This window comes from Mustelus asterias, chromosome 25 (assembly GCF_964213995.1).
Source record: "Mustelus asterias chromosome 25, sMusAst1.hap1.1, whole genome shotgun sequence".
NCBI classification, from domain to species: Eukaryota; Metazoa; Chordata; class Chondrichthyes; order Carcharhiniformes; family Triakidae; genus Mustelus; species Mustelus asterias.
This window is the reverse complement of record NC_135825.1, coordinates 6993387-7006215: the sequence shown is the minus strand read 5'-3', so window position 1 is coordinate 7006215 and position 12829 is coordinate 6993387. Positions and strand designations below refer to the sequence as shown.

The 12829-nt window shown below is 44.3% G+C and overlaps 1 protein-coding gene across 1 annotated transcript in view; it reads left to right on the top strand.

Annotated features, from left to right (window-relative positions):
- Positions 1-12829, top strand: part of LOC144511769 (cyclin-dependent kinase 18-like) — a 123139-nt gene that overhangs the window by 43886 nt on the left and 66424 nt on the right. Inside the window, exon 2 of the mRNA XM_078242038.1 lies at positions 7155-7301. Within this exon, the coding sequence (XP_078098164.1) occupies positions 7184-7301 (118 nt within the window). The 5' untranslated portion in view covers positions 7155-7183. The remainder of the gene's footprint in view (positions 1-7154; positions 7302-12829) is intronic.

The following is a 12829-nucleotide window of genomic DNA, read 5'->3' as shown; positions in this document are numbered from 1 at the left end:
GTCCGAAAGACCACAAGACACAGGAGCAAATTAGGCCACTTGGCCCATCGAGTCTGCTCCGCCATTCAATCATGGCTGATATTTTTCTCATCCCCATTCTCCTGCCTTTTCCCCATAACCCCTGATCCCCTTATTAATCAAGAACCTATCTATCTCTGTCCTAAAGACACTCAAAGACGCGCTGGTGAGGTGGATTGGCCATGCTAAATTCTCCCTCAGTGTACCCGAACAGGCAGCAGATTTTGGCGACTGGGGGACTTTCACAGTAACTTCATTGCAGTGTTAATGTAAGCCTACTTGTGACTCTAATAAAAATAAACGTAATAAAAACAGTATATTGACTGATTTTATAAGTTAGAAACTCCATACGAACAAATTATTTTTTTGTGGAACATCATTTCTTCTCTTCAACCAGAATATTAATTTTTAAGTAATTATGCTACTGCTAGGTTCTTGATTGGTAAGGAGGTCAAAGGTTATGGGGAAAAGGCAGGGGGATGGGGTTGACAAACTTATCAGCTGTGATTGGATGGTGGAGCAGACTCAATGGGCCGAATGGCCTAATTCTGCCCCTCTAACTTATGGTCTTATGGTCCAAAGATGTGCAAGTTAGGTGGATTGGCCATGATAAATTGTCCATTAGTGTCAGGGGGATTAGCAGGGAAAATATATGGGGTTACAGGGATAGGGTCTTAGTAGGATTGTTGTCGGTGCAGGCTCAATGGGCCGAATGGCCTCCTTCTGCACTATCGGGATTCTATGATGATTCTATTATGGTCTTATGCTGAATTGTCACTAAAAAGCTTAAAGTTTATTTATTAGCGTCATAAATAGGCTTACATATGAGCTAAATAATATTAGCTAAACTTTAGATTAATGTAGTTAAGACTATACATTCCATCTAATTAGTCTCCCTCTCTCGGAAATATCGTAACCACTTGTGTGAAGCACCTCAGGACAATTAAAGGTTATATAAATGCAGGTTGTTGTTGCTGATGTTCACTGGCCATGCCTGTGTAATAGAGGACTGCAGGTGCCGACAGCTGACATACCACAACCAACATCACAAGAATTAACTTATTAACCGGTCACGATGGCATTACCGCTTGTGGGAGCTTGCTGTGCACAAACTAGCGGCTACGTTCTCTACATTGTCACAGAGATTACACTTCAAAAGATATTCCATTTGCTATAAAATCACTGGGGACAGTGAGAGCACTGTATAAACATGCTCCCTTTAGTGAGGACAGAGACTTGGGAAAAATAGCCAAAAACAGCAACCAACGATTGCGACGATCTGAAGGAAAGTTCTGTAGAAAAGTCACATGGACCTGAAATGTTAACTGTGTCTCTTTCTCCACAGATGTTGCCAGACCTTCTGAGTTTATCCAGCTTTTTCTGTTTTCATTAAAGGGAAGTTATGTTTGATTAATTGTGATCTCTTGTTCCGTCTCTTTTGAGAAGACATTCGCTGGTGTTGTTAAATTTAAAGTTTATTTTTATTTTAGTGTCACCAGTAGGCTCACATTAACACTGCAATGACGTTACTGTGAAAATCCCCTAGTCGCCACACTCTGGCGCCTGTTCGGGTACACTGAGGGAGAATTAAGCATGGTCAATGCACCCTTACCAGCACGGTCTTTCGGACTGTGGGAGGAAACCGGAGCACCTGGAGGAAACCCACCCAGACACGGGGAGAACGTGCAGACTTTGCACAGATGGCGACCCAAGCCGGGAATCGAACCCGGGTCCCTGGCGCTGTTAGGCAGCAGTGCTAACCACTGTGCTGCCCTTTTATAGACAAGTTTCAGCAACAGAGAGTGATTTTTGCTCTCTGGTTTTGTCCCCTTCTGTGTTAAAGTTGCTAACTTTGCTCAGGTATGAGTTTCACAGAAACTGGTGCACCTGCTAGTGACTGGATATTTACATTCTTTTATCATTCGTTCACGGGATGTGGGCATCGCTGGCTGAACCTGCATTTATCACCCACCCCTGTTGCCCTTGAGAAGGTGGCGGAGAGCTGCCTTCTTGAATAGAACGGAATGGCTGCTCAGTCACTTCAGAGGGAAGAGTCAACCACGTTGCTGTGAGCCTGGAGTCACATGTGGGCCAGACCAGCTCAGGACGGCTGATTTCCTTCCCTAAAGGACATTAGTGAACCAGATGGGTTTTTACAACAATTGACAATGGTTTCATGGTCTCCACAGGCAAAGAAGATGTGTGGGTTAGGTTGATTGGCCATGCTAAATTGATCCAAGTGTCAGGGGATTAGCAGGGTAAATACGTGCAGTTACAGGAATAGGGCCTGGGTGGGATTATCGTCAGTGCAGACGCAATGGGATAATGGCCTCCTTTTGCACTGTAGGGATTCTAGGATTACTGAGTTTAGAAGCTAATTTTTCCACTCCTACCTTCTGCGGGAATCGTTGTGGATAAGACAGACAATTTGAAGGGCAATTTAAAGGTCCGATAACCTTGGGAGGAGTTTCCAGTTTCAGGGTGGGCACAATCGGAAAATCCTGCCCAAGCTTTCAATCCCAGATTTATCAATAGAATTTGAATTTCACCAGCTGTCATGGTGGGATTTTGATTTGATTTGATTTATTATTGTCGCCCGCATTAACATATAGTGAAAAGTATTGTTTCTTGCGCGCTATACAGACAAAACATACCATTCATAGAGAAGGAAACGAGAGTGCAGAATGTAGTATTTCAGTCATAGCTAGGGTGTAGAGAAAGATCAACTTAATGCAAGGTAAGTCCATTCAAAAGTCTGATAGCAGCAGGGAAGAAGCTGTTCTTGAGTCAGTTGGTATGTAACCTCAGACTTTTGTATATTTTTCCCGAAGGAAGAAGGTGGAAGAGAGAATGTGCAGGGTGCGTGGGGTCCTTAATTATGCTGGCTGCACTGCCGAGGCAGCGGAAAATTTAGACAGAGTCAATGGATGGGAGGCTGGTTTGCGTGATGGATTGGGCTACATTCACGACCTTTTGTAGTTCCTTGCGGTCTTGGGCAGAGCAGGAGCCACACCAAGCTGTGATACAACCAGAAAGAATGCTTTCTATGGTGCATCTGTAAAAGTTGGTGAGAGTCATAGCTGACATGCCAAATTTCCTTAGTCTTCTGAGGAAGTAGAGGTGTCGGTGGACTTTCTTAACTATAGTGTCGGCATGGGGGGACCAGGACAGGTTGTTGGTGGTCTGGATACCTAAAAACTAGAAGCTCTCGACCCTTTCTACTTTGTCCCCGTTGGTGTAGACAGGGGTATGTTCTCCACTACGCTTCCTGAAGTCGATGACAATCTCCTTTGTTTTGTTGACATTGAGGGAGAACCCATTTGAACCCATGTCCCAAAGTACAAAGTACATGTCCCATGTCCCAAAGAACTCATGTCCCTTGGTATCTAATTACTCGCCCACGAATATTGCTACTATCTGCCCCATGGTAATCACTGGACATTTACATTTTTTTGTTATTCATTCATCTCTCTACCATCTATCTGCCCATTGCTTTGCCTCTAGACTCTCAATATTTTCCCTACACCATTGGGCGTCTTCAGTAACCTTGGGTTTGCGCTCCAGAATGCTCCTCCTTTCAATACTTCATCTAATCCTTGCAAACCATCTTCAAACCCACTTCAGCCCAATTAATCTTTCTATGTTCTACATGTTAGAATCATAGATAGAATCATAGAATCCCTACAGTGCAGAAGGAGGCCATTCAGCCCATCGAGTCTGCACTGTCCACAATCCCACCCAGACCCTATCCCCAAACCCCATGCATTTACCCTAGCAAGTCCCCCTGATACTAAGGAACAATTTATCATGGCCAATCCATCTAACCCGCACATCTTTGGGCTGTGGGAGGAAACCGGAGCACCCGGAGGAAACTCACGCAGACACGGGGAGAATGTGCAAACTCCACACAGACAGGCGCCCAAGGCGGGACCATATTTCGTCACTCACCTCGGAATCAATTTGGGGCCATTCCCTACATTGAAGGTTTGTTGTTGGCTGTTGAGGTGTTTTTTAGATGCCACGGTTCATAGAATCCCTTCAGTGCGGAATAAGGCCACTCGGCCCATCAAGATGACACCGATTCTCCGACAGAGCATTTCGCCCTGGTCCACCTCCCTGCCCTATCCCCGTAACCCCACGCATTTACCATGGCCCATCCACCGAACCTACACATCTTTGGACACTAAGGGGCAATTTAGCCAGGCCAATCCACCTAACCTACACACCTTGTGATAGCAAGGGTCAATTTAGCATAGCCAATCCACCTAACCTGCTCATATTTGGAGTGTGGGAGGAAACCGGAGCACTGGGGGGAAACCCACACAGACACGGGGAGAACATGCAGACTCCACACAGACAGTCACCCAAGGCCGGAATCAAACCTGGGTCCCTGATGCTGTGAGGCTGTAGTGCTAAGCGGTCCTTTTAAATATATCATGACAAGTAGCTTTGCTTTTTCTATCTTGCTAACAAATGTTGTGATTGTGTTGATCACTGAGGCAGCGTTAAACTCTGCAGGGATCACATGCTAACAATCTGACACTTTGACTATGAAAGCCCATAATTGTAAATCTAAATCTTGTCACAGCAGCTGTGACTTGGAAAGTTACTGATTTACTCTCCGTGCCCTTTATAACAGCAGGGTATAATTTAAAACAAGAACCTTCCTGATTAAGGAGAGAAAGACTTACATTTATATAGCACCTTTCATGACCTCAGGTCGTGGCAAAGTGTTTTACAGCCAATAAAGGAGATTTGAAATATGGCTATTGTATTACAGGGATTGCAGCTGCCAACTGGCATTCAGCAAGCTCCCACAAACAGCAACGCGATGATGACCAAGCTATTTTTGCAATATCGGTTGTGGGATTATAGTTGACCCAATTCTCTTTGAATAGTGCCTTGGGTTCTTTCACATCCACCTGGGAGAGCAAATGGTTTGAAATCTCATTTGAAAGATGGCACCTGTAATGAACTTAACAAGTCCCATGAGGTGGGCTCCTTGGAGCATGAGCTCCCTGATTGAGGTTGCATGCGGGCACCGTTAATGTCTTCCGTGTCCGCTGGGCACCGCAGGGACTGGGTTGTATTATTGATCTCTTTAATCACATTTTAATTTGATGTTTTACGTTTCCTTTCCGCTTTGTTTTTTGTCTCGGGCGGTTCCCCTCCTTTTGGGAGCTGCCTCTTTTGAGTTGCCCCTAAGTTAATTTGATTTAGTTTACTTGGTTAGGCATCAAAAGATGTCCCTGATTGAGGGAGTGATTGCCTGCCTAATCAGGGAGCTTTGCCGATAATGAGGAGTGTCAGGACTACTAACACTCTGGATTCTGAGGTTGTACCTGAAACACACTTAGGAGTGGAATAGAGTCTGTAAATAGAGGGAATCAGGTGAAGGGACATCGACCTCTGATGGGTTATTTCAGCACCTCTGACGGTGCAGCCTTCCTTCAGTACTAACTTGGAGTGTTCGCCTGGATTATGTGTTCAAGGCACTGGGATGGGACTCTTGACTTTCTGACTCAGAAGTTAGAACGTTATCCAGTTATCTTAGGCTGGCACTTTATGTTGTATGTTATTTCTGTGGCTACAAGAGCAGGTCAGAGGCTAGGAATCCTGCAGTGAGTAACTTGCCTCCTGATTTCTCTAAGCCTGCCCACCATCTACAAGACACAAACGACGGGATGGTCACCACTTGCCTGGATGGGTGCAGCTCCAACAACACTCAAGAAGCTTGACACCATCCAGGACAAGGCAGCACCCCAACCACAAACATTCACTCCCTCCACCACCGCCGTTCAGTAGCAGTGGTGTGTAGCATCTACAAGATGCACTGCACCGAGACCCTTTAGAAAGCACCTTCCAAACCATCTAGAAGGACAAGGGCAGCAGACATATGGGAATACCGCCACCAGCAAGTTCCCATCCAAGCCACTCACAACTCTGACTTGGAAATATATCAGCGTTCCTTCACTGTGGCTGGGTCAAAATCCTGGAAATCCCTGCCTAACAGCACTATGGGTCTACCTACTCCTCAGGGAGTGCAGCGATTCAGGAAGGCAGCTCATCATCACCTTATCAAGGACAATTAGGATGGGCAGTAAATGCTGGCCTAACCAGCGTGGCCCACACGCCATATATGAATTTAAAAAAGTATTTCAATCCCAGGTCTCTGTTCATTCACTCCACCATCTTCCCATGAGTATAGGCTCCCTTTTCTTGTTTCCCTCCCAAATTATATTGCCTTAAAATCAGAACGCCTACAGTGAAGAAGAGGCCATTCAGCCCATCAAATCTGCACCGATTCCCTGACAGAGTATCTTACCCAGGTCTTCTCCCCATCCCTGCAACCCCACACATTTACCAAGGCCAATCCATCTAACCTGCACATCTTGGGACACTAAGGGGCAATTTAGCATGGCCAATCCATCTAACCTGCACACCTTGGGACACTAAGGGGCAATTTAACATGGCCAATCCACCCAATCTGCACATCTTTGGACTGTGGGAGGAAACCGGAGCACCCGGAGGAAACCCACGCAGACACGGGGAGAACGTGCAACCTCCGCACAGATAGTCACCCAAGGTTGGAATTGAACCCGGGTCCCTGGTGCTGTAAGGCAGCAGTGCTGACCACTGTGCCACCGTGCTGCCCCTCAGTTATTAAACAGCATCTGCCACCTTTCTGCCCATTTAACTAACCTGCTCACACCCACTTGACATTGTTTGAGAGAATTCAGATCCCCCAGTCACACTGAGGACAATACAATCTCACCTCCTATCTTAGACTTGAATTCAATCCAACCCAGGTCATGGGGTGTGTGTGGGGGGGGGGGGTGGTGGCGGGGCGCGGGGGAGGGGGGGCGGGGGAGGTGGTGGGGGGGGCGGGGGGATGAAATGACCTCCTCTTGTTCCTACAGTTCTCTTTCCTGTTTGACAATTACTGTTATATACTGATGTCGTAATGAAAATCTATTACGGAATCCAGTCTGGTTTTCATCTGTGGCCTTTCAGAATCCTCTGCAGCGTAATTACATTGAAATAATTTAAAGTGGAAATGAATTGTATTGCCATGAGATTTCTTGGTGATGGGGAAGCGTTTCTTCAGCTCACACACTCCCACTCCTTTCTTGCAGCTTCAACATTTGGAGCTGGACTAATTGAAATGAAGAAGTTTAAGCGTCGTTTCTCGCTGTCAGCTCACCGGACAGAGACTATTGAAGAGTCACTGGCAGAGTTTCAGGAACAGATCACAAACCAGATAAAGAACAGGAGGAATGATGGTGAGTTACAGAGAATCCTGTAAACCTGGCCACCAAGTATCCGGTTAGATCACTGACTAATCTGTATCCTGTGGATTACTGACTGACCAATCGGTATCCTGTAGATTACTGACTGACCAATCGGTATCCACTAGATTACTGACTGACCAATCGGTATCCAGTAGATTACTGACTGACCAATCAGTATCTTGTTAGATTACTGACTGACCAATCGGTATCCTGTAGATTACTGACTGACCAATCAGTATCTTGTTAGATTACTGAGTGACCAATTGGTATCCAGTAGATTACTGACTGACCAATCGGTATCCTGTAGATTACTGACTGACCAATCAGTATCTTGCTAGATTGCTAACTGACCAATAGGTATCCTGTTAGATTACTGACTGACCACTCAGCATCTGATTAGATTAGTGACTGACCAGTCGGTATTCTGTAGACTACTAACTAATTGGCCATTATCATGTAGATTACTAAGTGACCAGTCATTTTCCTGAAGATCAGTAACTGACCATTCATTATCCTGTTCAATTACTGGCTGACTGGTCAGTATCCTGTAGATTATTGGTCAGTCGACATCCTGTAGATAACTGATTGACTAGTCGGTTTCCTGTAGATTATTGACAGATCAATTGGTATCCTGTTAGATTATTGGTTAACTGACCGATATCTGGTTAGATTACTGACTCACCAATCGGTTTCCTGTAGATTACTGGCTGACCAGTCAGTATCCTGGAAACATAGGAACTAGAAGCAGAAGAAGGCCATTCGGCCCTTCAAGCCTGCTCCACCGTTCATTTTGATCATGGCTGATCACCAAATTCAATATCCTGATTCCACCTTCCCCCCATAACCCTTGATCCCTTTAGCCCCAAGAGCTGTATCTATTTCCTTCTTGAAATCAGGCAATGTTTTGGCCTCAACTACATCCTGTGGTAGTGAATTCCACACATTCACCACCCTCTGGGTGAAGAAATTTCTCCTCACCTCAGTTCTAAAAGGTTAACCCCTTATCCTCAAACTATGACCCCTAGTTCTGGACTCCCCCACCATTGGGAACATTCTTTCTGAATCTAATCTGTCTAACGCTGTTAGAATTTTATAAGTTTCTATGAGATCCCCTCTCACTCTTCTAAACTCCAGTGACTATAATCCTAACTGATTTAGTCCCTCCTCATATGACAGAACTGCCATCCCAGGAATCAGCCTGGTAAACCTTTGCTGTACTCCCTCGATAGCAAGGACATCCTTCCTCAGATAAGGACACCAAAACTGCACACAACACTTCAGGTGTGGCCTCACCAATGCCCTGTACAATTGCAGCAAAACATCCCTATTCCTATACTCAAATCCTCTCACTATGAAGCCACCACACCATTTGCCTTCTGTACTGCCTGCTGTACCTGTGCACTTGCTTTCAGTGACTAATGCACGAGGACACCAAGGTCTCGCTGAGTATCCACCTCTCTCAATTTACACCCATTCAAATAATAATCTGTCTTCCTGTTATTGCTACCAAAGTGGATAACCTCACATTTATCCACATTATACTGCATCTGCCATGCAGATGCCCACACACTCAGCCTGTCCCAATCACGCTGAAGCACCTCTGCATCCTCCGCACAGCTCACCCTCCCACCCAACTTTGTATCATCTGCAAATTTGGAGATAATACATTCAGTTCCCTCTTCCAAATCATTAATATATAATGTGAACAGATGGGATCCTAGCACAGATCCCTGCGGAACCCCACTTGTCACTGACTGCCCCAATCAGAGAAAGACCCATTTATGCCAACTCTTTGCTTCCTATCTGCTAACCAGCTTTCTATCCATCTCAAGACATTACCTGCAATCCCATGTGCTTTAACTTTACAGTGTAGTCTGTTATGTGAAACCTTGTCAAAAGTCTTCTGAAAGTTTAAATAAACCACATCCACTGGTTCTGCTCGGTCAACTCTACTAGTTACATCCTCAAAACATTCCAATAGATTCGTCAAGCATGATTTCCCTTTTGTAAATCCATGCTGACTTTGTCTGATATTACCACTGCCTTCTAAATGCCGAGTTATGAAATCCTTGATAATGGATTCTAGCAACTTCCCCAGTACCGACGTTAGGCTCAATGTCCAGAGTTCCTTGTTTACTCTCCACCTTCTTTTCTGTAGAGCGGGTTTACATTAGCTACCTTAAAGTGATGGCAGATGGGATTAGGTAGGAATTCAGTTGTTTCTAATGTGTCGGTGTGGACACAATGGGCCTCTTCTGAGCTGTTTTCTATGATCCTATGATTCCAATCTGTAGGGACTATTCCAGAGTCCAAATAATTTTTGAAAATAACCACCAATGGATTTACTATTTCCAGGGCCACTTCCTTAAGCACTCTGGGATGAAGATTATCAGGCCCTGGCGATTTATTCACCTTCAATCCCATCAATTTCCCACAAACTATTTCTCTACTAATGCTGATTTCCTTCAGCTCCTCACTAAACATGTTTCTCTCAGAGCTTCAGGTACAATTATTCATGTCTTCCTTTGTGAAGACTGAAGCAAAATACAAAATTAATTCCTCAGCCATTTCTTTATTCCCGTTATGAATTCTCCCGTTTCTGACTGTAAGGGGCCTACATTTATTTTTGTCAATTTTTTTCTCTTTACATATCTATAGAAACTTTTACAGTCAGTTTTTATATTCCCCCCATCTTACTTTCAAACTCCATTTTTCCCTTCTTCATCAATCCCTTGGTCCTCCTTTGCTGAATTTTAAACTGCTCCCAATCCTCAGGCCTATTGCTTTGTCTTTCCAATTTGTACGCTCCTTCCTTGAATCTGATACAATCTTTAATTTCCCTTGTAAGCCTTGGTTTGGCCACAATTCCCTTACCACTCTTGCACCAAACAGGAATAAACAACTTCTGGAGTTCACCTATTCATTCTTTAAATGCCTGCCACAGTCTGTCCACTGTCTTTCCTTTCAGTAAGGTTTCCCAGTCCACCATGGCCAATTCATGCCTCATACCATCATAGTTACCTTTATTGAGATTCAGGACCCTGGTCTGGGAATCAACTACATCATTATCCACCTTGACAAAGAATTCTACCGTATTATGGTCACTCATCCCCAAGGGTTCGCCCACAACTAGATTGCCGACTAATCCTTTCTCATTGCACAACACCCAGCCCAATATGGTATATTCCTTGTTGGTTCCTCAATGTATTGTTCCAGAAAACCAACCTGTATGCACTCCTGTTTGATTACTGACCAGTCAGAATCCTGTAGAATACTGATTGATTTGATTTGATTTGATTCATTATTGTCACATGTATTAACTTACAGTGAAAAGTATTGTTTCTTGCATGCTATACAGACAAAACATACCGTTCATAGAGAAGGAAAGGAGAGAGCGCAGAATGTAGTGTTACAGTCATAGCTAGAGTATAGAGAAAGATCAACTTAATGCGAGGTAGGTCCATTCAAAAGTCTGACAGCAGCAGAGAAGAAGCTGTTCTTGAGTCGGTTGGTATGTGACCTCAGACTTTTGTATCTTTTTCCCGACGGAAGAAGGTCTGACTGTCCAATATCTGTTTAAATTACTGATTTGTGGGTCATGATCATTCACAAAAGTTACCCTATTTTTTTCTGTTGATCATTAGAGCAGAAACATTGAAATTTGATATTTTAATTTTACACCCAGTCATTGGATCACTGCTGGACACAAGAAAGGATGGGTATACTTGGCAAGATGCCAATTTGCACCAAGTTCCCTGTGCCTGATGGTGGTGTAGGAATTCTGCAGTGGCTCCACTGAGTTGCCTGTGTGTAACCGGGTCACACCATGCAATGTATTCAAGAGGCGGCTGGTTATAGCACCTGGAGCAAATGGGATCATAGGTTTTGGGGAGAAAGCAGGATTAAGTTGGATGTTCAGCCACGATCGTGATGAATGGCGAAGCAGTCTTGAATGGCCAAATGGCCTTCTCATGCTCCTATCTTCTATGTTTCTATGCATGATGGTCTGAGACCTATTCTTCTGCTCAGCCAGGCTAGCTACTCTCAATAGAAATGCTGGAAATTCCTACAGTCTGAGTGTTGAGAATCTTGGGAGTTCTCATATCACAGAGGCCTGTCTAATGTTCAGTTATTGACCATATTCAAGACTGATCCTTGGGCACCAATAGAATAGTGCAGAAAAGTGGACCTGATCCATGGTCATATTGAATGGCACAGCAGCCTTGAAGGGCCGAATGGCCTACTCCTACTCCTATTTTATATACTGCCTTCAGTTGGGACAAAAAAACAAGATACCCATTGGAAAATGTTTGCCTGGATGTAAGGGCAGGTAATAGCAAGCTTGTTAGGGATGATCCCTCCCCCAGACCTCTACCCCCATGGTCCCCCTACCCTCAACCCCATCCGACAACACATTTGCTGGCTGCCAGTCATGATCGAAACCCAGACAAGGGAACTGGATCCATTGGATGGTCTCCTAGAGAGAGGATCTCAACACCCGTTTTATCAGTGCCTTTAGGAGTAGACCAAATTAGGAATCGGAGGAGGCCATTCAGCCCCTTGGGCCTGCTTGACCATTCGATTAGATCTTGGGTGCTCTGCGCATCAGTTCCATTCATCCATCTTTGGACAATACTCTTTGATGCCCTCACCCAACAAAGAATCTCCTCATCTCAGTCTTCAAAGCTGTCTGGGCTTTTTGAGGTAGAATTTTCCAAGTTTCCTCTGTGTGAAGAAGTACTTCCTCGAATATGCTCTGGAAAAGTCTGGATCTTGTTTTCAGGTGATGATATTAGAAAATTAGAGGGAGAATGCATACTGTGCTAATCTAAAAGAGTTACTGCTGACTAATTTGTGTTCCTACTGTGCCAGATAATAAACACAAACAGATATCATTGACGCTATCCCTTGTGCCTGGCCTGTATTCACAAAGTATTTATTTATTTTTGTCTTCTACTTTTCCAACAACTGCCTGGAAAAAAAAGGCCCGCTTTAACCCTCCTAATTCTACAAATGTTGTTACTCAAGGTTCACCCTCAAGACGGCTTTTACCACCGTCTCGATCTTTATGTGTTTTCAACAAGTATAATTAAACAAATCAAATTGTAGACCATCGAATTAAACCCTAGGGAAGCAAAGAATGAAGAGAGAAGAATTAATGAAGCGCTCATTAATGAGACAGGATCTGGAAACTCTGACAGAGCTGGCCATTACTTTACCCGTGTCTTCACTTTTATGCCACACCATTATGACATGATCGAGACTCTGTGGGCGGAATCTTCTGGAAGTTAATGATCTCATGGCGACAATACAAAGAAGAACAGGGAAAATCTCTCTGGTGTCCAGGCTAATATTTATCCTTCAACCAAAATCACAACACATTATCTGATCCTTATCCTATTGCTGTGTGTGTGAGCTAGTGTGTGAAAGTTAAGTTGCCACACTTTCTACATTACAATTGGGGTTATACTTTGAAAAGGAAGTTCACTGGTATCTAAATGCAAGACTTTCTTTCTTGA